This window comes from Scyliorhinus torazame, chromosome 11 (assembly GCF_047496885.1).
Source record: "Scyliorhinus torazame isolate Kashiwa2021f chromosome 11, sScyTor2.1, whole genome shotgun sequence".
Classification (NCBI taxonomy): domain Eukaryota; kingdom Metazoa; phylum Chordata; class Chondrichthyes; order Carcharhiniformes; family Scyliorhinidae; genus Scyliorhinus; species Scyliorhinus torazame.
This window is the reverse complement of record NC_092717.1, coordinates 223,798,847-223,824,718: the sequence shown is the minus strand read 5'-3', so window position 1 is coordinate 223,824,718 and position 25,872 is coordinate 223,798,847. Positions and strand designations below refer to the sequence as shown.

The 25,872-nt window shown below is 45.8% G+C and overlaps 1 protein-coding gene across 1 annotated transcript in view; it reads right to left on the bottom strand.

Moving 5' to 3' along the window:
• The window catches only part of rab31 (RAB31, member RAS oncogene family), a 109,027-nt gene extending 83,409 nt beyond the window's left edge, over positions 1-25,618 (bottom strand). The window contains exons 1-3 of the mRNA XM_072468371.1: positions 25,434-25,618; positions 7,718-7,797; positions 7,551-7,632 (exon numbers count right to left, since the gene is read on the bottom strand). Coding sequence (XP_072324472.1) covers positions 7,551-7,632; positions 7,718-7,797; positions 25,434-25,469 — 198 coding nt within the window. The 5' untranslated portion in view covers positions 25,470-25,618. The remainder of the gene's footprint in view (positions 1-7,550; positions 7,633-7,717; positions 7,798-25,433) is intronic.
• Positions 25,619-25,872: the final 254 nt, after the last annotated feature.

Genomic DNA, 25,872 nt, shown 5'->3' with positions numbered 1-25,872 from the left:
TATAGTCAGAGTAAATGAAGCTTCCGCCGGTTCTGCCAGTTTATTAAAAAATCGCGAGAGAACCAAGTCCTGTCCAGGGTTCTTTCATCACCACTGGAGATTTCTGCTAATTACGCCTATTTTCAGATCTTTGAGGAGGCTTGAAAAACTAAGCTGCTTCTTTTGGGATGAGGAATAGACATGTTGGCAAAATCGCTTGAACAATTTCATCGGAAACTGACTCCCGCGCCCCAATAGAACTAGAAAATGGCTCAATTTCTTTTTGCAGTCTTTTTCAATAATTCAAAATTGGGTTATTCACAGGAGGTGGATTGACACTGTTTAAAAATACTTCTTGTTTGTGATAACCCCCCTTTCAACTGCACTGAGCAGCCTACACCAAGTTCGATCACAGAATCCCTACAGTGCAGAAGGAGGCCATTCGGCCCATCGAATCTGCACCATCCTTAAATATTCTTAAATATATTGCCAAGTCACGTACAGGCATATCATGTTCAGAAGTATTTTGTACTCAAGTGTGAAATATTTTGTAACAGATTTTTAAAAATGATGGACGGCCAAAAGATGGCCGAGGGTCACCTGTTACGATCCCAATTGATGTTATAACTGGATGGGAAGATCCCAGAATGGGACCCTGGCTCAGAAAACTGTGACGCTTCTTTTTTTAAGAAACCGTGGAGGAACAGAGTCACAGGCCGCTAATTAGTTTTAACAAGAAAAAAAACCCAAATTAAACATGAAAAAGTTGGATTATGGTGCAATACTCCTGTACTGTCCCCCCCCCCCCCCCCACCCCACACACACACACACACACACACACAAATATGCACAGATTTTAAGGTCAGCACAGAATGCAAAATACATCTCAAGCTACAACAATTTCAGTAAAGCAAAGTCCCTATAAACACAAGGAGTTGGGTGTGGTCAAATAAAACACCAAGTGAACCCAAGTGAGTGTTTGTGGATTTCTCCTTAATATCCCACCAGATGATTGTCACATGAGAGTTTCCAAATTCCACTCCCAAAAAACACACTTTAAAATCTTCTTCACAACACTGCTATCCATCAGCTGTTTGTGTTGCTAAATCCAGTCCAAGTTTTCCAAATAGCTATTTTAAACAAAGCTTCTGCTCCATTTATAACAACAAAACCGATATCCAGGATTTTCAACCCCCCCCGATCCACTGCAATTTGCATACCTCCACAACCGGTCCACAGCAGATGCTATCTCTCTAGCCCTACACTCCTCCCTGGAGCATCTCGACAACAAGGATCCCTAGGTCAGACTCCAATTCATTGACTACAGCTCCACCTTCAACCCCAGGCACGCTCATATCCAAACTCCAAAACCAAGGACTTGACTTCTCCCTCTGCAACTGGATCCTCGACTTCCCGACCCATACACCACAATCAGTAAGGATAAACAACACCCTCTCCACAATAGTGCTCAATACTGGGGATCCGCAAGGCTGCATACTTAGCCCCCTACTATACTCCCTATACACACACGACTGTGCAGCAAAATTTGGCTCCAACTCCATCTACAAGTTTGCTGATGACATGACCGGATTGGGTCAGATCTCAAACAACGATGAGTCAAAGTACAGGAGAGAGATAGAGAACCTAGTGGAGTGGTGTAACGACAACAATCTCTCCCTCAACGTCAGCAAAACTAAAGAGCCGGTCATTGACTTCAGGAAGCAAAGTGCTGTACACACCCATGTCTGCATCAATGGGTCCGAGATGGAGATGGTTGACAGCTTCAAATTCCTAGGTGTGCACATCACCAACAATCTGTCCTGGTCCACCCACATCGACGCTACAACCAAGAAAGCCCAACAGCGCCTATACTTCCTCAGGAAACCAAGGACATTTGGCATGTCCACATTGACTCTTACCAACTTTTACAGTTGCACCATACAATGCATCCTATCTAGCTGCATCACAGCCTGGTATGGCAACTGTTCGACCCAAGACCGTAAGAAACTACAGAGAGTTGTGAACACAGCCCAGTCCATGACGCGGAGCCACCTACCATCCATTACCTGTCTACACCTCCTGCTGCCTTGGGAAAGTGAGCAGCATAATCAAAGACCACTCCCACCCCGGTTCTTCGCTCTTCCAACCTCTTCCATCGGGCAGAGATACAAAAGTCTGAGAACATGCACAGATTCAAAAACAGCTTCTTCCACGCAGATGCCAGGTTCCTGAATGACCCTCTTATGGACTGAACTGATCACTCCACGCATCTTCTCTACTGAGCAGCACTACACTCCGTAAGCTTCACCGATGTCTATGCATTTACTTTGTGTATTTATCGTATGTCTTAAGGTTCTCATGTACGGAACAATTTGGCTGGACTGTACACAGAACCATACTGTTGGTACACGTGACAATAAATCCAAATCCAATTTCTCTATCTTGACTGTTGTACAAACTGTTCCCAATTGCTTTAACTGTCGATTCCCAGACTAAAAGGCATCAAACTTTTGATTTAACTCTGAAGTCTACTTTTCCACTTTAGCTCTGGTTACTACAGCTGTCTCTTTCACTCACAATACTTGGTTTGCTTCTCCCTGGAATACTCCTCTGAACAATACCTAGGTCTCTGTTCTCTTAGCTTCAGTCTTCTTAAGACAATCTTTCTGTCCCAATTCCCTATTTATCTGAACTGTATTGGGTTCTTTGGGAAGTCTGCCTCTTGGCAGCTCCCTCGTCCTGTCCAACTTTCCTGGCAGGGTTGAGAGATGTTCACTTCCTGGTGTTCTTCAACCGCCAACAAATTCAGCCAAAAACGAAATTCAAAAGCCTTTCTAACTGACAAGGACTTCAGTTGCTAAGCAACCACTGCTATGTCTGCCAGCCTCTATTTACTCTTTGCACCATTACCCTCTCAAAGCACAACAGAAGCACAGTTGGAATTGAAACCAATACCCACAAAGACAAACACCTTTGTCCAGCATCAATCTAACTCTAGGTTTTACCCTTCCTTCCACAGAAACATTAACTTAAACCCACTTAAACTATACCTTATTTCAAATTTCTTATTTCCAAAGGCGGCGCGGTAGCACAGTGGTTAGCACTGTTGCTTCACAGCGCCAGGAACCCAGATCAATTCCCGGCTTGCGGAGTCTGCACGTTCTACCTGTGTCTGCGTGGGTTTCCTCCGGATGCTCCGGTTTCCTCCCACAAATCCCGAAAGATGTGCGGTTAGGTAATTTGGACATTCTGCATTCTCCGTCTGTGTACCCAAACAGGCGCCGGAGTGTGGCGACTTTCACAGTAACTTCATTGCAGTGTTAATCTAAGCCTACTTGTGACAAAAATAAAGATTATTAAACGCAGCATAGGTAAATTTGACTTAGTAGGAGTTGAAAATGGATGTTATCAAATCAATAGCCACTCTTACACCTCTCCCAGCTTTCACATTCAGTAACCTCAGTACTGATTACATAACGGGCTACAAAGCGAAGCCGAGCAGTATCTCTGGCAGCAGTGCACCCCTCCCCGATGAACTCAATACATTCTATGCTCGGTTCGAGCAGGAAACCATCAATCCGCTGTCGAGTGCCCCAGTCGCCCAAAACACACCCATACCCACCATCACAGCTTCCAAAGTCAGATCGGCCTTCTTGAAAGTGAACCCTCGGAAGGCGATGGGCCCAGGCGGGATCCCTGGTCGTGCACTCAGAGCCTGCGCAGACCAGCTGGCAGATGTATTCACGGACATCTTTAACCTGTCCCTACTCCTCTCCAAGGTCCGCACCTGCTTCAAGAAGACCACCATCATACCGGTGCCAAATAGGAACCAGGCAAAGTGCCTCACCGGTGGCCTTGGCATCAATTGTAATGAAGTGCTTCGAGAGGTTGGTCATGAAGCACATCAACTCCAGACTCCCAGAATGCCTAGATCCACTGCAATTCGCATTCCGCTGCAACTGGTCGACAGCAGACGCCATTTCCCTGGCCCTACAATCATCCCAAGAGAATCTCGACAACAAGAACTCCTACATCAGACTCCTATTTATTGACTACAGCTCCGCCTTCAACACCAGAATCCCAGCCACGTTCATATCAAAACTCCAAAACCTAGGTCTTGGCTCCTCACTCTGAAACTGGATCCACGACTTTCTGACCCACAGATCACAATCAGTAAGAATAAACAACAACACCTCGTCCACAATAGTCCTCAATACTGGGGCCCCGCAAGGCTGCGTACTTAGCCCCCTACTCTACTCCCTGTACACACACAACTGCTTGGAAAACTTTGGTTCCAACTCCATCCACAAGTTTGCTGACGATACGACTATAGTGGGCCGGATCTCGAATAACGACGAGTCAGAATACAGGAGGGAGATAGAGAACTTAGTGGAGTGGTGTAGCGACAACAATCTCTCCCTCAATGCCAGCAAAGCTAAAGAGTTGGTCATTGACTTCAGGAAGCAAAATACTGTACACACCCCTGTCAGCATCAACGGGGCCGAGGTGGAGATGGTTAGCAGTTTCAAATTCCTAGGGGTGCACATCTCCAAAAATCTGTCCTGGTCCACCCACGTCGACGCTACCACCTAGAAAGCACAACAGCGCCTATACGTCCTCAGGAAATTCGGCATGTCCACACTGACTCTTACCAACTTTTACAGATGCACCATAGGAAGTATCCTATCTGGCTGCATCACAGCCTGGTATGGCAACTGCTCGGCCCAGGACCGCAAGAAACTTCAGAGAGTCGTGAACACAGCCCAGTCCATCACACGGACCTGCCTCCCATCCATTGACTCCATCTACACCTCCCACTGCCTGGGGAAAGTGGGCAGTATAATCAAATATCCCTCCCACCCGGCTTACTCACGCTTGCAACTTCTTCCATCGGGCAGGAGATACTAAAGTCTGAGAACATGCACGAACAGACTCAAAAACAGCTTCTTCCCTGCTGTTTCCTCTTAAATATATAAAAATAAATAATCTTTGTCACAAGTAGATTTACATTAACACTACAATGAAGTTACTGTGAAAAGCTATGGACTTACCTGATTAATACTACACTCCTGTACGCTTCACCCGATGCATATGTCTATGTATTTACATTGTGTACCTTGTGTTGCCCTATTCTATATTTTCTTTTTCTTCCCATGTACTAAATGATCTGTTTGAGCTGCTCGCAGAAAAATACGTTTCACTGTATATCGGTACACGTGACAATAAACAAATCCAAATTGTAACAAACCCAGATCAGACCCCAACAGTGTCCAGGATACTATGGACCAAAACCCCAATATTTTAGTTTATTTTGTAAGACTGTACGGAAAGAATTATTTGCTCCAGGAGTGATTACAAGAAATAATAGGGATTTGGTCTTTTAAAACAAAGCCCTATGAACACAATATTAAACTCTTTAACCTCACACCCAAAAATAACCTGCAATTACCCCATAAACAATACTACCAAATACAGTCAATAAAATACCCTTAATTACTATCTCTATTCCCAATTAAAATATAAGAAAGGAAAAACATACAGCTATCAATCCACCCTTCATTCGAATGGCACAGAGGAATACTTGCTTCCCAGAACAGATTTGGCTCCAGTTAGAACCCCTGCAGAGACTGGCTAGATGTCCTCAAAATGCTGTTTCAACTGGTTTCTTCCTAGTCCTCAGATAAGTCTACATTGCTTTAAATACTACTGTTTTATTTCTTCTCATTATCCTACCGTGAGAGTAAAATACTTTACTTGTGGTCTAGAGTAGTCAGATCAGAACACAACTTAAACCTTTCTCAAAATGTCTGACTACCTTAGCTCCACCCAGCAATGACATCATCTCTCCAAACTGAAAACAAATCAACTCTCCAGGCTGAAACCACATTAACTCCACAGGAACTCCCCCTCGTCAAACAACAGTCCAGGCTTTTACGATGGTCAATTTAACCTCTGGCTAAGCTTTCTGGTCTTGCAAATCAAAATGATTTTAACAACATGACTACTGCAGCCAAACAGACACTAATCCAGGCTTTTAATCCTTTAAATGGCCAAATGTTTATAATCCAATATACATCTAAAATCTTGGATTCAACACAAATTAAACACAATCGGGGAGCTAATAAACTGCCAGTTGGTGCTCGGTCACCCATTTTACAACTGCCAAGAGATGCAGGTAGTGGCAGAACCTTGTTAAAACAGAATTTGAGAGACAGTTGGGCCGTAAGAGACGGAGAGTAGGTCAAACCTCGGGAGAAGTATGAAATCATCTTAGTTAATAAAGTAAGATAGCCGACTGATATGGAACAACATGAATTTTGATACTATTGCTCAAAGGCAGTGCAGATCGAAATGAGATCATAACTGTTCTTCTTACACAATCAATGGAAATCCAGTGATAAAATCATAAAAAGCAATAAAGGGATCCTACGAAGTCCAAAAATGTAAATATGATTATTAAGAGAGAGAGAAAGAGAGATTGAGAGAGAGAGAGAGAGAGAGAGAGAGAGAGAGAGAGAAAGAGAGAGAAAGAGAGAGATAAAAAGAAAGAGAAAGGAGGACATGCACTCATTAAAGACAAGCACAGATATGACGATAAAAGGAGATTAAAGAATTAACAGATTTGTTAAATGAGTTCTTTGCATCTGTTTTCACAGAGAAGAAAAGTGAAATTTATAGCAAAAGAATCTAAAAAACAAGCGAGGGAAAAGAATCTAATAACTTTTTAAAATTGTAATGGAGAAAATAACGGAGCTGGGGTTCAAGATAAAACCCACCGCACCACCATCTCAAGCCAACAAATGCCAGCCTTGCCAAGGATGCCCACATTCCAAGATCTTTAGCTGCCCAAGTAATGACTGGAAGAGAATATATATTCTCGGAAAAGGTGTGGGAAATTATGTTGCTCGATTGAAAAAAATAACGTCAGGTGTAAAGCAGAACAAAATATAACGCACCAATGAAAACACAAATAAAATAATGTAGCAACGAGCAACTGTAGCCGAAACGTGGAGCAGGCCAGGCCATCCAGAGTGCATAGCGCTGGTTTCATATGATCGAGCAGCATAAAGAACAAACTAGGCCTCTCCTGAATTGTGCGAGCAATTAAGTTGCGGCAATAAGCTCACACAAAACAAATATGCATTTTTCTGGTTGCTCAATCTGAACCACCATGAAATTCTTAGCTTGACTGCGAGATCCACATGCTCTCTCTGGTGAATATACACCAGGAGCAAAGCCACACTGTATTATCCCTTTGCAGCCCACGTTAAAGACAGAGAGAGAGAGCTGTTCATTTATGAAGTTTCCCATGCCTCTGGGAGGAAAGAAACAAACTAAAAATATTGTGCAGCAAAATTAACTCTCTGGCTTTAATGCCAAGGGATGTCTAAATGTGAAGATGAAGACCTAATCTGAAGCATAACTATGTTTCTGCCCCAACCACTCTTCCCTCTGATCCCAAGATCTAGCCTACTAATCCACAGTCAGATTTCCCTGGACCACTGTGAAAATAACACAATATATAGATTTATTTTTCCAACCGCAAGCTGGAAACATGCAACGTTACGTACCCGTTCTTGGCCAGCTGTGTCCCAAATCAGAAACTTATGGAGCTCGTTTCCACAGCTCACAGTCTTGGTCATGAATGAGGCACTAAAAACCAGATTAGACAAGGAGTTAGCTACACAATAATGCAAGGTTAAATGGGTAGGAACAAGGTAAACCTGGGAGTACTCACCCAATAGTGGGCAGAGTATTGAGATCGAAGGTATCTTGAACAAATCGGCATACTATACTCGACTTCCCAACCCCTGTATCCTAAAATCATTAAAACACAGAAACACAGCATTGTAATCATAGAATTATTCGGGAAATCTGAAGGATTTATTTTTCAACCGCTCGAGTAAAGTGTCCTTATGGTTAAGTCAATCAAAGCAAGCGTGGGAATCTCCAATCCCAGTCAACGCTAAGTGAACGGATTTCAGCTGGGTGAAAGTGGTTATGAGACACTGGGCCATTTAAAAAAAATAAATTTAGAGTATCCAATTAAGGGGCAATTTAGCGTGGCCAATCTACCTACCCTGCACATCTTTGGGTTGTGGGGGTGAGACCCACGCAGACACGGGGAGAATGTGCAAATTCCACACAGACAGTGGCCAAGATTCGAACCCAGCTCCACTGTGCCACCATGCTGCCCTTTAGACACTGGATAATTCAAGGCTTTTTGTTGCTTTTGCTCCTCACTCTTTATTCTCCTCCACTCGGCTGAGGATACATGTGACACACCTGTCGAGATGAACTAACTCCGTAGATAGCACAGATCAAACTGGAGATCTGCAGTTCCATCTGGCTTTGCACTTCAATCCATCTCCACTCGCAAGGTATCAGAGACTCTGCACAGCATAATGTATTGTTATTGAAGAGTGAACACAATAAATAGCAACAGTCTTAACTACCCAGTCTATGGATTATAGATTATGATTCATTTGAATATTGTTCCATTGAATTATATAGACTTTTATAACCCAGAAGCAGGGCAATCAGCCCATCTAACCAATCGAGTATTTTGGCTGGTATAGCACCCTCCCACCTGGCGTCACCTTGGTCGATCTGTCTATCCTTCTATTCCTTTTTCCCTCAGGCAATTATCTCGCTTCCCGTTAGAAGCATCAACGTTATTCATGTCAAATGCCCCATGTGGTAGCAAGTTCCACCTCCTCACCCACCCAATATCAAGAGATTTCTCCTGAACTCCTTATTGGATTTATCACCATCTATCTCATATTTATGGACCCTAGCTTTGGATGTTTCCGCAGGAGGGGGGGGGGGGAAGAAGAGATCATCTCTAATGATAATAATAATCTTTATTAACACTGCAATGACGGTCACTGTGAAAAACCCCTAGTCGCCACATTCCGGCGCCTGTTCGGGTACACAGAGGGAGAATTCAGAATGTCCAATTCACCTAACAGCACGTCTTTCGGGACTTGTGGGAGGAAACCGGGGCACCCGGAGGAAACCCACGCAGACACAGGGAAAATATGCAGACTCCGCACAGACGGTGATCCAAGGCGGGAATCGAACCTGGGACCCTGGCGCTGCTAAGCAACCACTGTGCCACCGTGCTGCCCGAGCAGCGAAGATGAACAGTACAGTCCTAGTAAAGTCCAGGGCAGACAAGATTATGTCAGGAGAAAATCAGCTTTGCTAGAAATGTAGTTTATTTAGTTTAGAAATGCTAGTTTAATCCCAGAAGGGATGCACTGTTGTGCGAGTAAATGAAAGAGTATCCAATGTTCTAATGGAACTGCCCCAGTGTCCATCATGAAGGTGGATTGGGTCAAAAAGTGCCTAATCGAAAGAGGAGATGCTGTCTCTCAAGCTTACATTGATCTTCAATGTAATATGATGTGGAGATGCCGAAGTTGGACTGGGGTGATAGTTCAGCAGCGCAAGGGCCGAGATGTCTGTATGACAGCAAGGTGGAGAATTAAAATTGACAAACCACCGAAAACTTGGGGTCATGCTTGCAGACTGAACAGTTGTGTTCTGCAAAGCGGTCACCCAACCAGAGGAGACAACATTGTGAGCAGCGACTAAATTGAAATGAAGTACCCATAAATTGCTGCTTCACCTGGAAGGAGCGTCTGTGGCTTTAGGCAGTTAGGAGTGAAGATCTAAAAAGAGCAGCCAACACATCTGTGTTTGTATGGAATGGTGCAGCGGGAAGGGGATGGGATATTGGGAGCTGACTGAGGAGTGGACCAGAGTGTCATGGAGGGAATAGTCCCCTTGGAATGTTGAAAGAGGAGGGAAGAGTGGTGCTTGGAGCTGGCATCATTCTGAAATAGCGGACGGTGATCTTTTGAATATGGAAGCTGAGGGGGTGGAAGGGGAGGATAGGGATGAGAGATGATAGTGGGAAATGTGCTGAGTACTGTTAACCACGATGGGGAAAGAGTGGGCTGGGGATCCCTTAGTGGAGGAAAAATACATCTCAAAATCGCTAGTGTGGAAGGTAGCATCATCGAAGCAGGTGCAAAGAAGACAAAGGAACTGGGAGAATGTGATGGAGTCCATACAGGGTGTAGGGTGGGAGATTGTGTAGCTGAGGTAGCTAATGGAGTCAGAGAGTTTATAATCAATATTAGTTGCCTATCATCAGAAATGGAGACAGAGAAGTCAAGGAAGGAGGTGGACCATGTCAAATTGAGAGAAGGGTGGAAATTGGAAGTAAGATTTTCCAATTCAGGGTGGAGACACAAAATCGATACAATCCTCAATGGACTTAAAAAGGTGGGGTGCTGAGTAGAACATCAAACCAGGCTTCTCCAGCAAGATCTCCTCGAGGTTGAGCCCATGGATTTTAAAAAAATTCCAACAGGAATTTTATTCAATAACCAAGTTTAAAACATATTCCCAGTCAGAATGTAAATGACATGTACCACATTCAAGAGTACTAAAAAAGGAGGTTTTATTCATATGGGCGTCACTGACTAAACCAGCATTTGTTGCCCTTCTGTAATTGCTCTGAAAACGAGTGGCTAACTAGCTCACGTCAGAAAGCAGCGAAGAATCAACCATTTTACTGTGACCATGAGGACGGCTAACCTCCTTCTCAAGGACATGAGTGAACCAGGTTGGATTTTACGGCAATCGATAATAGGTCATGCTCACCACTACTGAGACTAGCTTTATATTCCAGATTTTCTGACTGAATTTAAATTCCACCAAGTGCCTGTGCCTCTGGGTTACTCGCCCAGTGACACCACCACTTTGTCAATATCTTCCCCATCATTAATCATCATTGGAGCAGCAGGGCCTCTGTTCAGCAGAGATCAATCAAAAGTGTTCAGAAAGATGTGTCCATTTGAGTTGTCCCCTCTCTACGGGGCAAGTGGTACAACAAGGGATCGGTAACTCTACTGTGTTCCTACTAAGGTCAGCTAGTATAGACCTGGAATCAGACCCAAAAAGTATCAATGTATTCAATCTCTGTCACCAGGATACATCTGATTCATGTACTGACATTGGCTGTGAAATATGTTGGGATGTCCTGCAGTTCGGAAAGGTTTTGTAGAAAAACAGGTTCTTCTCTTCGCTCTTGAAAACAATATCTTACTTTGGAGAGAAACTGGTTACATGTGTGAAATTTCAACATGCAAGTTGCTCAACATAATCCTCGTCCAGCGCCTTAAAAACTGACGCAGGCACAAAGATGTGTGAAATCGAACTTTCATTCACCATTCGAGTAAATGAACTGCCTAAGTGATGCAATATCATTGACTAGAACATATGACACACACTTTCTCAATGTGGCCCAAACACAGGGCTGGATGTGTATTAAGTAGCTGTCATTAGCAGAGCCTGCCACACCTATGCAGGTAAGCAGCAGGCCCTCAGTGAAATATCAGAAGACAAGACACGTGGGAGGATGAGAGGGCGGTGATTTTAACATTGGATGAAAATAGGTGGTGATATCATTTCTGCCATCTGTCTGTTACACATTTCCTGGGATTTTTCATTTCTATTCATTTGATAGTTTATGTCCCGGGCGGGATATACCGGCTGTTCACAACAGCGGGTATTCCAGTCCCATGCTGGTGCACGGATTTCCCAGCAATAAGGGGTACCGTCAAAAATCCCACTGACAACGGTGGGACCAGTAAATCCCGCTGGCTGACCGACTCAGTCACCGAAAAACACACAGCGGGTTGGTTGGTAAATCCCGCACCTGGTCTTTTTTTAGGCAGTCCCCTGGGATCGAGGGTGACTTGCTGCCACACCACATTGATGGGTTCAGAGATGGTTGATAGGTCTAATGCATGGTCTGCAAACTCTGCCACATGCGGGGCAGGTGGTTCTCAAGAGGTTGGGTAGATGGGTTGTTTGGGGCTTTGGGCGCTACCTCCACAGTCTTGACTTTGCCTCTGTATATTCCCGATTAAGTCTCTCAACGTGTCCGGTATCTTCTCAAATGAGTCTTCTCCATTTTGGTCGGTCACAAGGCAGGGTCACCATTGAGTCAGCGAGGATGTATGACCTCTTCTGGGATGCCCGGAGGACATCCTACAGCATTTTGGCCATACTCCTTGGTGTCTCATGCTGACAGAGTTCTGGGTACAGCAGTTGCTTCAGGAGTCTGGTGTCAGGCACACAAATGACACGTCCTGCCCAGCAAGATCTAGATTTGAGTGATTAGTGCCTTGGTGTTGGGCAAGTTGGCTTGGGGCGAGGACGCTGCCGTTGGAGTGCCTTGTCACCGGATTTGGAGGATCTTGTGAAGGTGCAATTGGTGGGTGTTTTTCCAGTGTTTTGAGGTGTTGCTGTAGGTGGTCTAAGTCTCTGAAGCATGTCGGAGCGCGGCTATCATTGCTGCCTTGGAAACCATGACCTAGGCTCAGTTTTGAGATCCTGGTTCTCAAATAATCTTTCCCTCAGTCAGCCAAATGGGAAGCGATGATGAATTTTCTGGTTGTCAATCTTTCTAGAGGAGGCCCCTAAGATCCAGAAAATAACCCACATTTTCCAGGATATTGATGTTGCTCTTAATCCTTGTCCAATCTAGGTACAATTGGGCAAAAGGTGCTTGCAAAAATAGACCTCCCTTCTTCCTTCCCCCCCCCCCCCCCTCCCTCCTGATTTGGATTTTCATCTCCTCATGAGCAAGCACTGTCTTCTTTCAGCATCAATGCACAGGGATTGCGCTAAGATTGGAATCAATGATGTTGAAAAATGATATCCTGTGGATATAAATCATATTCCGTGTTTCCTCAGCATAGCTGCTTTATTTAAGCAACATCAGAATTGTTTGCAAACTATTTTGCATTCATTATCATTTTTCAAGAAAAACAAAATGGCGAGGAAGAACCCCCGACAAAATGAAGCAGTGGAACAGCTCCCCGTTCCAATAACAGCGAGAGTGAGACTCACTGTCGCAGACAGACATTAGGTGAGGAGAATGCAGCTGAGAAAAATAAAGAATGCAAGTTACAGGAAATATCCTGAATTTGGCTCACTACCAACTTTGCCGTCTCATCGTCATTTTGAAACTGCCGGCAGGTTTCTATAAAGTTTGTGTCCGAAAGAAAATGTGTGTATTTTTCTATACGTTCCAATGAGTGGCTGACAAGAATGGCTTCACACCGGTGGCTTTTGGTTCCCCTTTGTTTTCTACAGATACACATAGTGCAGCACAGGCCTAAACCCAAACAGTGAGAGGATGAACTCAGCCAACCGGTGCCCCAGGCCGACAAGCCAGTCACAAAAGGGAGTCAGGGCATTGATAAGGTCTCTACATCATAGCCCCAATTCTGCAATCCGAATGAGAGTATCTTAGAATATTTACATCACGTCTGGGGGCTAGCAATATTTGGAGTAGTGGACGAACCGGGAGTGCAGGAGGCGAAAGAGGCCGGCATTCTGGCCTTTGCGTCCCTAGTAGCCCGGCGAAGGATCTTGGTAATGTGGAAGGAGGCGAAGCCCCCCAGCCTGGAGACCTGGATAAATTATATGGCTGGGTTCATAAAGCTGGAGAGGATTAAGTTCGCCTTGAGAGGGTCTGCGCAGGGGTTCTACTGGCGGTGGCAACCGTTCCTAGACTATCTCGCGGAGCGTTAGAGGAAGGTCGGTCAGCAGCAGCAGCAACCTTGGGGGGGGGGGGGGGGGGGGGGGGGCGGGGGTGGGGGGGGGGGGGGGGGGGACACTGCCTGGGAGGGTGGATGAGCAAGTGATAACATGAAGGGTTGGGGAAACTGGCACGTACGGGTGAGGGCCAGTGTACAAAGCTGTGTAAATATATCATTTTGCCATGTATACATCTTGCTCTGCGTGATTTCTCATTTTTTTTTTGTTACGAGGGGGGGGGGGTTATTGTTTGTAAGGGAGAAAAATTGTGTGAAAAAACTTTAATAAATATATATATTTTTTTAAAAAGAATATTTACATCACGTCAAGCCTGTGCCAGCTCTCAGCAACCCACCTAGTCTCACCGCCACCCCCCCCCCCCCTCCCGTCCCACTATTCTTTCCCCGTAGCCTTGCCATTTATATTTTCTTCAGGTAATTGTCTAACTCTTATTTTGACGGCCTCAATTGAATCGGTCTCCTCCAGGCTCGCAGGAAGTGCATTCCAGGGCCTCCCCACTCATTGTGTAAAAATGTTTTTCCTCTCGTCACCGTTGCTTCTTTCACCTTTAAATCCGTGTCCTCTGGTTCCTGATCCTTCAGCCAACAGAAACAAAATTTGTTTTTTTCCCCCTATCTGTTCTCGGCCTCACGATTTTGAATGGCTCTATTAAATCTCCTCTTAAATCTTACCCTCCGCAAGAAAAGTAGCCCCAAATTGTCCAATTTCTCCAGGTAACTGAAGTTCATCATCCCAATACTATTCTCACCATTTCTGTGCCCTCTCCAATTCTTCACATTCTCCCTCAAGAGCCAAAAACCAGAATTGGAAAATACTCCGTTTGGGTTGAAGCAGTGTTTAATATGTTCATCAAAGATGCTGCTCCATTCATATTTATGAAACCCAGGATGCGTTATTAACCACATTCTCAACCTGCTCTACCACCTTCAATGATTTATACTCATACAATACCAGGTCCCTCTGTCCCCTTTAGAACTATACCCTTAGTCAGGGTCAAGGGAAATGCCGATTCGGGGGAACCACAGATTTGAGCCAGGGAGGTGGGATGGAAATTTTCGGAAATGGGAGGAGTAGGGGATTAAGACACTGAAGGATTTGTTTCTTAGGGGTTGGTTTGCAGGATTGAAGGAGCTGGAAGCAAAGTATGGGCTGCAGCAGGGGGGAAATGTTTAGATACATGCAGGTTCGGGATTTTGCCAGAAAGGAGATACAGAACTTCCTGGAGGAGCCGGCCTCCACATTGCTGGAGGAGGTGCTGACGACAGGGGGACTGGAGAAGGGGGTAGTGTCGGCGGTCTACGGAGTTATTTTGGAAGAGGAGAAGGCAACACTGGAAGGGATCAAAGCAAAGACAGATACATGAATGGGCAGGGAGCAGAGGGATAAAAATCCTTAGAAAATAGGCGACAGTTTTAGATAGAGGATCTGGATCGGCACAGGCTTGGAGGGCCGAAGGGCCTGTTCCTGTGCTGTAATTTTTCTTTGTTCTTCTTTCTTTTCTTTGTTCAAAGTGGAAGGAAGAGTTGGGAGAGGATATGGAGGAGGGGTTCTGGTGTGAGGTGCTCCAGAGAGTGAGCGCCTCCACCTCGGGCGCAAGGTTGGGGCTGATACAGCTGAAGGTGGTATACAGAGCACACCTCACAAGGGCGAGGATGAGACGATTCTTTGAAGGATTAGAAGTTGTGTGTGAACGTTGGGGGTGGGTGTGGGGGGGGGGGGGGGGGCCTAATCACGTTCATATGTCTTGGTCCTGTCCAAAGCTAGAGGATTACTGAAAGGAGGTTTTTAGGGTCATCTCTGAAGTGGTGCCTCCTCGGGAGGCCATATTCAGGGCGTCGGACCGGCCGGGGTTGGAAACGGGTGCGGGGCAGATGTTGTAGCCAGTTGGAATGGAGAGCAACCTCTCCACCCTGTGCCCTGGCGTGGTGGGGGGACCTGTTGGAATTCATGACTCTTGAGAAGGTTAATTTTGAACTGAGGGAAGGATGGAGGGGTTCCACAATTCATGGGCATTATTCATTATGCACTTTCAAGAACTGGATAACATCAAACATTAGTTGGGGGGGGGGGCGATCGATGTTAATGGTGACTATGGGTGATTCCTGATTCCTTTTTGGTCAGTTGTTTATGTGAACATGTGGGTGAATGTTTTGGGTTTGGTGGGAGGGTGGGATCGTTGTTATCGATATGGGGATTGACATATTTGTTACTGATTATTGTTTATTGTTGGTGGGTGTAAATGTGGGAGAAAATACAAAAAAGGGAATAAAAAAATATTTTTTTTAAAAAAGAACTGTACCCTTAGTTTTAGGCTGCCTCACTTCATTCTTTGTGCTGCCTTTGACAGGAGATTTTCTTTTCGAGCACTGGCAATATCAGATTAATTACAAACTGGACACAAGACAACCCCAACTGCTTAACACATGGGAATAAGGAAAAACTAAGGCAGGCCGGGGTCCTGAGATCGTGGGAAATAATCAATTTGAAACAGTGCAAAGATAATAACAATAATAATCTTTATTATTGTCACAAGTAGGCTTACATGAACACTGCAATGAAGTTGCTGTGAAAATCCCCTAGTGGCTACATTCCGGCACCTGTTCGGGTACACAGAGGGAGAATTCAGAATGTCCAAATTACCTAACAGCACGTCTTTCGGGACTTGTGGGAGGAAACTGGAGCGCCCGGAGGTAACCCACGCAGACACGGGGAGAACGTGCAGACTCCGCACAGATACTGATGCAATCCGGGAATCGAACCCGGGTCCCTGAGCTGTGAAGCAACTGTGCTAACCACTGTGCTACCGTGCCGCCCTACATACAACGAGTCTTCATCCAACACTAAAAATGCAGGGAGGGCAAAAGGTACAAGAAAAAGAAGCAATTGACAAAATATTTATCCTGACTTACAACGGACATGCCTTGGGAAGCAGAAGAAATGTTTGATTTTCAGTCTTTTAAAATTAAACTTGCTGAGCTGTGGCAAGGCAGTGAAACTGAAATAGCGGAAATGAACAGAGATACTGCAGTCAAAAAAGAGACATAGATATTTGGATAGACCTTGGAGACTGTCCAAATTAGATTAGTTCGGACCAAGTGTTCTGAGCAAGTTCTACAAACATCTTTATCCAGAAGACTGACTCCAAGAGGTATCAAGACAATGGAAATTTACTGAAAGAAAGGTGGCCCACCTTCAGTGCAGGTTCAAACCCTAAGTCTAGACAAAGAGTTTGGAATACAATTTGAAGGAGGTTTCATAGGATGGTGTGGCTAGTCTATCCCAGGTCCATCCCCTTAATCGGGGCACAAAAGGTTGGCCACACCAGAGACCCTTTACTGCACTCAACAGGTGGGAACTTGACCAGGCATCGAAAGAAGAATCTGCAGATGCAGGGAGCTGGTCACTTAAGTTTGTTGTACAATTCGGAGCGTACGGGAAATGTATTTGCATATTATGATGTCAGATACTGTTAAAAGTTTTTAATAGCTGGACATACACTAACACACTAACAATGATGTGGAGATGCCAGCGTTGGACTGAGTTGGGCACAGTAAGAAGTCGTACAATGCGAGGTTAAAGTCTAACAGGCTTGTTCCGAATCACTAGCTTTCGGAGCGTAACTCCTTCATCAGGTGACTCACCTGATGAAGGAGCTCCGTTCTGAAAGCTAGTGATTCCAAATAAACCTGTTGGACTTTAAACTGGGGTTGTAAGACTTCTTACTATACAATAACAAAGCAGTTTGTTTTTTGCTATTATTTCCTTTTCTTCTTTCGCAACCCATTAAATCTATAATCATTTTAAATCTGTGCACATTTTAAATCTCAACTGTGAATATAAATAAACCATAATCCCATTACGTATAACAACCGTTTGAGTCGGTCAATAATTTGCTCTCTTGTAATTTGTGGGTCAAATTGAACAAGAAGCTGGACTGAGTGTTTTAAAACAAAAATGGTATAAGCTCTCAGTTCCATCAAACAGTCCTCTCTGAATCGTAATCACAGGAACTCCGCACAATGTAGCTTCAGCGATAATGTGTTCAAAATCCTATCACCTTTGATCCGGAAGGGAACCTCTGACCTCTAATACATGCCATCACTAAAGGACGTCTTTTTCCAACTCAGCAACATCACGCGGTATCCGCTCCTGTCTCAGCTCAGCTGATGCTGAAATCCTCATCCATGTCTTAGTTACCTTTAGATTTGCCCATTACACCACACTCCTGTCTGGCTTCCCACGTTCTACCCTCTGTAAATCAAGGTTGTCCAACCTTGGCGGCCATTAACTCATAGAACATAGAATTTACAGTGCAAGTCCCATTCCCCTATGCCTGTGCTCACTCACATTTATCGACTCTCAGTCAAGCGTTGTCTTGGGAGTTAAAAATTCTCATCTTTGTTTTCTGCAAGCTCCCCCAACCTCACAACCGTCCAAGATACCTATTTAATGGTGGCCTCTTGTGCATTCCCAATCATAATTGCTGCTCCACCGTTGGTGGTCATGCTTTCAATTGCCTCGGCCCCAAGCTCTGGAAACCCCTCCCTCGCAGTGGTTAGCACTGCTGCTTCACAGCGCCAGGGACCCGGGTTCGATTCCTGCCTTGGGTGACTGTCTGCTTTTTCAGAGGGTCGGTGCAGACTTGATGGGCCTAAAGACCCCCTTCTGCCCTGTAGGGATTCTCCGGATTCCAGCATCCGCAGTAATTTAATAATAATCGCTTATTGTCACAAGTAGGCTTCAATGAAGTTATTGTGAAAAGCCCCTAGTCGCCACATTCCGGCGCCTGTTCGGGAAGGCCGGTATGGGAATTGAACCCACGCTGCTGGCCTGGTTCTGCATTAGAAGCCAGCTGTTTAGCCCACTCTGCTAAACCAGCCCCACACCTAATTTACACCTTGATGCTTGGCTTTCCTAAAAACTTTCTTTTAACCTCCTCTTTGACAGAGTTCTAGCTCATTTGACCTGATTTCTGACCTAAATATGATGTAGCTTGGTTTGTTTACTTCGTTTTCTCATCGTCGTGTGAAGAGCATTGAGAATTTTCATAACGTTAAATATAAGCTGTTGTTGAGATGCACCCATGTGTTGCTGTGCTGCCAACAACTTCGCAATGAATCACAGAATTTACAGGTGCAGAAGGAAGCCATTCGGCCCATCGAGTCTGCACCGGCTCTTCGAAAGAGCACCACACTCAAGCCCACGCCTCCACCCTAGCCCCGTAACCCAGTAACCCCAGCTAACCTTTTTTGGACACTAAGGGACAATTTATCATGGCCAATCCACCTAACCTGCACATCTTTGGACTGGGTGATGAAACCGGAGCACCCGGAGGAAACCCACGCAGACACGGGGAGAATGTGCAGACCCCTCACAGACAGTGACCCAAGCCAGGAATCGAACCAGAGACCCTGGAGCTGTGAAGCAACTGTGCTAACCACTGTGCTACCGCACTGACTGGTACCATCGGTGAATCCTTATGAATTAATCATCCTTTAGGATGGGAATAGAGGGATATGGTCTCAGGAAGGAAAACAGGTTTTAGTTCAGACGGGCAGCATGGTTGGTACAGGCTTGGAGGGCCGAAGGGCCTGTTCCTGTGCTATACTTTCCTTTGTTCTTTGTAATCAGCTTCAATCATGAGATGAGATATTAAAAAGGCCGGGAAAAAAATCAATCAATTATACTTTCCTCTTGAACTGTTACTTTACTGCTTTGAACAAGTCAAACAGCCACGGCTTGCTCCAAGATCTTCTGAAATTCATAGCAAAGTGATAAGCTGTTACAATTGAGACAGTACATCGCACCGCATCTCAAAGGAATTAAAACGATGTAGTGATAGACAGGAGGTCACCCTATCACATGATTGTGCCGAGTCCTACAGGGAACATTGCCGTTTGGAAATGGAACAATTCTTGAACAAGAAAATTTTCATCGTTGCATCTCTTCCAATCTAACAAGGCTAGTGGCACCCTCTGAAACGGCAGTGCTACGTTTTTTTTAAAATCGTGGTTCCTCAGATAATTAATCAACGTGTGCCATTATGCAGAACAAACTGGACAACACGAAGGCTTGGGCTGCTAAGTGGCAAATAACATTCATGCCACACAAATGCCAGCCAATGACCATTTCCAAGAGAAAATCTAACCATCTCTTGTTGACATTCAATGGCATTGCCATCACCGAATACACCACTATCAACATCCTGGGGGTTACAATTGATCTGAAATTGAACTGGACCAGTCATATAAATACTGTCGCTACAAGAGCAGGTCAGAGGCAGGGAATTCAATTTTTTTTAATTTGTACATGGGATGTGGGCTTCGCTGGCTAAGCCAGCTTTATTACCCACCCCTAACTGCCCTTGAGAAGGTGGTGGTGAGCTGTGCCCTTGAACCGCTGCAGTCCACGTTCATAAGATATAGGAGCAGAATTAGGCCATTCGGCCCATCTAGTCGGCTCCACCATTCGACCATGGTTGCTCCCATCCAGGCCTTGACTCCACCATCTTGCCCGTTCTCCACAACTCTTCAACCCATTACCAATTGAAAATCTGTCTAACTCCTCCTTAAATTTACTCACTGTCCCAGCATCCACCGCACTCTGGGGTAGCAAATTCCACAGATTCACAACCTTTTTGGAGAAGTAATTTCTCCTCATCTCCTTTTTAAATTTTCTACCTCTTATCCTGAGACCGTGACCTCTCGCTCTATCATGCCCCACAAGAGGAAGCATCCACTCCATATCTACTTTATCCATACATTTTATCATCTAGTATAACTCAATTTGATCTCCCCTCATTCTTCTAAACTCCAGAGAACTAAACTCTTCAATCTCTCTTCATACAAAAGAAATGCCCAGAGTGCTGTTAAGGAGGGAGTTCCAGAATGTTGACCCAGCGACAGTGAAGGAACAGCAATATGCTTCCCAAGTCAGGATGGCGAGGGACTTTGGAATGGAACTTGCAGGTACTGCTGTTCCTCTCTGTCTGCTGCCCCTGTCCATCTAGATAAAGGTTGCAGGTTTGGAAGGTGCTGTCAAAGGAGCCTTGGTGAGTTCGTGCAGTGCATCTTGTAGATGGTGCACACTGCTGCTGAGGTGCATCAGTGGTGGAGGGAGCGAATGTTGAAGATGGTGAATGAGGTGCCAATCAAGTGAGTTTCTTTGTCCTGGGTGGTGTTGACTGTCCTGAGTGTTTTTGGAGCTGCATCATCCAGGAAAGGGGGCAGAGTGTTCCATCACACTCCTTACTTGTGCCTCGTAGATAGTGGACAGGCATTGGGGAGTCTGGAGGGGAGTTCTCTCCACAGAATTCCCAGCATCTGACCTGCTCTTGTAGACACAGTGGGCGGGATTCTCTGATACTGAGGCTATGTTGACGCCGAAGGAAACGCTGCCCCACGCCGCTCCTGATCCCGGCGTCAACTGGACGGCGTGGGGTCCGCGCAGTGTCACCGGCGCCAACACACGCATGCGCAGTGGCTCCCTTCTCCGCGCCGGCCCTGACGCAACATGGCGTAGGGCTACAGGGGCCGGCACGGAAGGAGGCCCCCAGCTCGAGAGGCCGATCGGTGGGCCCTGATCGCGGGCCAGGCCACAACGGATGCCCCCCCCTCCCCCACAGGGTTGACCCCCCCCCGTCCCCGAAGGCCGCCCCGGGACCCTTCCACGCCGCGGTCCCGCCGGCTGAGAGTAGATTCGAACGTCGCCGGTGGGACTCGGGTTCTTTGCTACGGTCGCTCGGCCCATCCCAGGCCGAGAATCGGCGGGGCGGGCCACATAGAACGGCGCCACGCCGGCGCCAAGCGCGTCCTGGCGGACAGCGTGGCGCGATTCGCGCTGGTCGCGGGGATTCTCCAGCCCGGCCCTGGGCTGAGAGAATCCCCCCCAGTATTTATATGGCTAGTCCAGTTAGGTTTCTGGTCAGTGGTATCCTCCAGGATGTTGATCAAGGGATTCAGTGATGAAAATACCATTGAATGTTAAGGAGAGATGGTTAGATTCTCACTTGTTGAAGATGGTCATTGCTTTGCACTTGTGCAGTGTGATTGTTTCTTGCCAATTGTCAGCCAAAGCATGAATACTGTCCAGATCTTGCTGCATATACACACAAACTGCTTCAGTATCTGAGGAATTGCACAAGGTGCTGAACATTATTCCCCTTTGCTTCTAACCTGGTGATTGAATGAAGGTCAATGATGAAGCAGCTGAGGAAGATTGGGCCTAGGATGCTACCCTAAGAAAATCCTGCAGAGATATCCCAAGACTGGGATAATTGATATCCAACATCTTCCTTTGTACTAGGTATGACTCCAATCAGTGACGAACTTTCACCACAATTTCCATTTGACTCCAGTTTTGTTAGGGTTCCTTGATGCCATACTCGTTCAAATGCAACCTTGATGTCAAGGGCAGTCGCTCTCACTTCACCCCTGGAATTCAGCTCATATGTCCATGTGTGAACCAAAGTTCAAATGAGGTCAGGAGCCAAGTGGCCCTGTTAGATCCCAAACTGAGCACCAATGAGTAGGTTATTGCTGAGCAAGTAGCGCTTGATAGCACTGTTGATGACACTTTCCATCATTTGGCTGACGAGGGGTAACTCACCTCCTGATTCCCCAAAGCCTGTCTGCCATCTATATGGTAGAAGTCAGGAATGTGATGGAATACTTTCCACTTGCACAGATAAATGGACCTCCAAAAACATTCAAGAAACTTGAGGGGCAGTACGGTAGCATTGTGGATAGCACAATTGCTTCACAGCTCCAGGGTCCCAGGTTCGATTTCCGGCTTGGGTCACTGTCTGTGCGGAGTCTGCACATCCTCCCCGTGTGTGCGTGGGTTTCCTCCGGGTGCTCCGGTTTCCTCCCACAGCCCAAAGATGTGCAGGTTAGGTGGATTGTCCATGATAAATTGCCCTTAGTGTCCAAAATTGCCCTTAGTGTTGGGTGGGGTTACTGGGTTATGGGGATAGGGTGGAGGTGTTGACCTTGGGTAGGGTGCTCTTTCCAAGAGCCGGTGCAGACTCGATGGGCCGAATGGCCTCCTTCTGCACTGTAAATTCTATGATAATCTATGATTAACACCATCCAGGACAAGCAGCTCCGCTCAACTGGAACCCCATTCACAACCTTCGCTTTCTCCACCATTGATGCAGTGGCAGCAGTGTGTAGCATCTATAAAATATACTGCAGTAACTCACCTTCAACAGCACCTTCCAAATCTGCAACCTCAACCACCGAAAAGAACAAAGCCAGCAGGCCCATGGCTCACCACCTCTTGCATGTTCCCCTCCAAGGTCACTCAGCATACGGACTTGGAAATTTGCAAATTTCCTTCAATGTCGTTGGGTCAAAACCTGGAACACCTTCCCTAACAGCACTGTGGGTGTACTTACACCACATGGACTGCGGCGGTTCAAGAAGGCAGCTCAGTGCCACCTTCCCAAAGGCAATTGGGGATGGGCAACCAACACTGGCCGAGCCAGCAATGCCCAAACCCTGTGAACAAATAAAAAAGGCAATGGCCCTCTCCTCACGGCACAGAAACTGGTACCTTCCAAAAAGAAGGGGTGAAAACAATTGTAAGAACAACCATTGAAAGCCTTTTTAATCATGACTTCAGTGCGTGGGGTTCGCCCTCACGACCCAAAGATGTGCAGGGAAGGTGGATTGGCCGCGCTAAATTGCCCCTTAATTGGAAAAAATGAATTGGGTACTCCAAATTTACAGTAAACAAAACATTTTTTTAAAATAATGACTTCAGCGTAGGCCCATTGAAATCCTGGAGAAGAGTGCCCAATTACATATATATTTTTTCCAATTAAGGGGCAATTTAGCATAGACAATCCACCTAACCTGCACATCTTTGGGTTGCAAGGGTGAAACCCACGCAGACACGGGGAGAATGTGCAAACTCCACACGGACAGTGACCCAGGGCCGGGATTCGAACCTGGGTCCTCAGCGCCTTAGGCAGTAGTGCTAGCCACTGTGCCACCCCACATATAGAAAGATAGATTCTGCTACATCATTAATTATGGATGATTTCAATGCCATAGTTCGACTACTCTACTATTCGACTACTCCCCGACTCCATGGCTGGATTTTGCTATGCCTCCCATGTCATAGGAACGTGGGATCATGAACAGGGCCATTCAGCCCTTCAAACATGTTCCAAATTCAAATAGGCAGATTATAGTCAATCTGCTCAGAGATCAGCTGAAGAATTTTTTTGAAGCTGAGAATGATATAGAAAACATTGATTTCGTTTCTCATGACACTAAGTGTTCTTTGACATGTAAATGCTTTGGCTGTGTTTGGAACTTGCCAGCGAGGTTGTAACAGTCTTCATGCCTTTGTAGCTGGGTGTTAAATTCTCAAAGGCTATTCCCTCCATCCACCTCGGACTTGACCTTCAACCTTTCACCTACATGGATTCCATGACAGTTCAGACCTTGTTTGACCTTGGGGCCAGCTGGATGTGCACACAAATCTCATGCCCTTTTGTAAAATAATTGGATTTCTAAAGAAATACATCCTCGCCACTCAGCTGGATGAAGTGGCAGTTCAGCGGGCGGCAAAAGGTTAAAGAGCAAAAATAATTTATGGAAAATCCCACACACAAAATTATTAATCTCGAAAGGGTGGCAAAGAACTGAACCTCGCTGCCTACCAGGATGGTGGAAGCAGAGACAATCAATGGTTTCAAAAGGAAATTTGATGGAAAATAAATTTGCGAGGCTAATGGGAGAAGTGGGGAGGGGGGGGGGGGACTAACTGGATTGCTATATAGAGAGCTGGCATAGACTCCATGGGCCAAATGGCCTCCTTCTGTGATTCTATGATTCGAACTAACCTCTCCATAAACTAGTAAATAACAAGACAGTTGCCTGGATAATGTATCTGTAGGGACAACCATCGCCGACACGACAGAAAACAAAGCCAAACGGAATAATTACTCAAATAAAATTAAACCAGCATGTTTTTTTGAAAAAAAAAGTAACAGAAATTAGACAGCGAGTTCAGGGTGTAAATGTGACCTGGGAATTCAGGCGACCGGTCAGAAAGTCCTCATGGTTGGTGATGTCCCTTGGACGGCCACTGTCTGGAGAGTAATGTTGTCCTGAAATGACTCCAAAAGGGTATACAAATTTGCTTTGATGCCCTCAGCTCTGCCACCATCAGGATTTGCAGAACCCCCCCCCCCCCCCACTTCACTGTATCACTGCAGAAGTGACATCCAAAAAGCCCAAGTGACCACATTTCTGGGCATGGCAAAAGGGGAAGTGTGTCTGCTTTAAAAAAAAGTTTCCCCAGAATTCTACGAACTTAAATCAACATATCTTTTTCACGGAAACAACGGAAACAATTTTGTTGGGGGGGGGGGCGGGGGGGAGGAAAGAGAGAGACAAGAAACTAACTGTTTTCAGCCTCCAGAAACTGACAGTGTGGAATGTCTCCTGGGAGACTCTCAACATTCCGAGAGATTGACCTGAATTAGACGCTCCAATTGCAGAGCAGCGGGGAGCCAGTCAACTCCCAGCAACTTTCCCTGTTTGAGACTTTGGGAAGAGCCCCAAGTCTCAGACAGGGATGGACCCGGATCAGTTCAAAGTCGACTGCAGGAATGGCAAGAGGCTATGGCAACAGCACGAAGCAGCAACACATCTCGAGAGGGGGAAAAAAAAGATACACCCGCGTCCCAGCAGCCAAGGATCACCAGGAGGAACAAAAGTCAGTCAAGCAAAACTTTAATAAAGTACTCCGAAATAAAAAGGGGGGTAAACAATTCTGTCCATCTTACTCACCCCAAGGAGACAGACTTTCAATTCTCGAATAGCCATATCAATTCATAAGGCTTATGTCATGCTAACTGCAGCCTGGCGTTATCCAGATCATCTGTGAAAGAGCTGTTTACGCTTTTAACCTTCGCTAACCCTCGCAAGCAGCCAGTTCGCTCTCAGCCAACGGAAACTGTTCTGCAAGAACTCTCGACTCCCAATCATCACGTGATACTCAGAGCTCATTCACAGTCCCCCCCCCATCCCCATCATCCCACTTCCTCAAGTTAACCAGCACCTTCTTTTCACTCCACTTTGCCAAGTGGGTCCGAGAGAGATGTCAGTCTGCCCTGTAAGATAAATCTGCACGCCGACCTTTCCAAACAACTCTTTTAAGTCCAAGTTGGAAGTGTGGTCACAGATGTGGGAGGATGAGATGCAAGGCTGCAATTTAACCTTAAAGGAG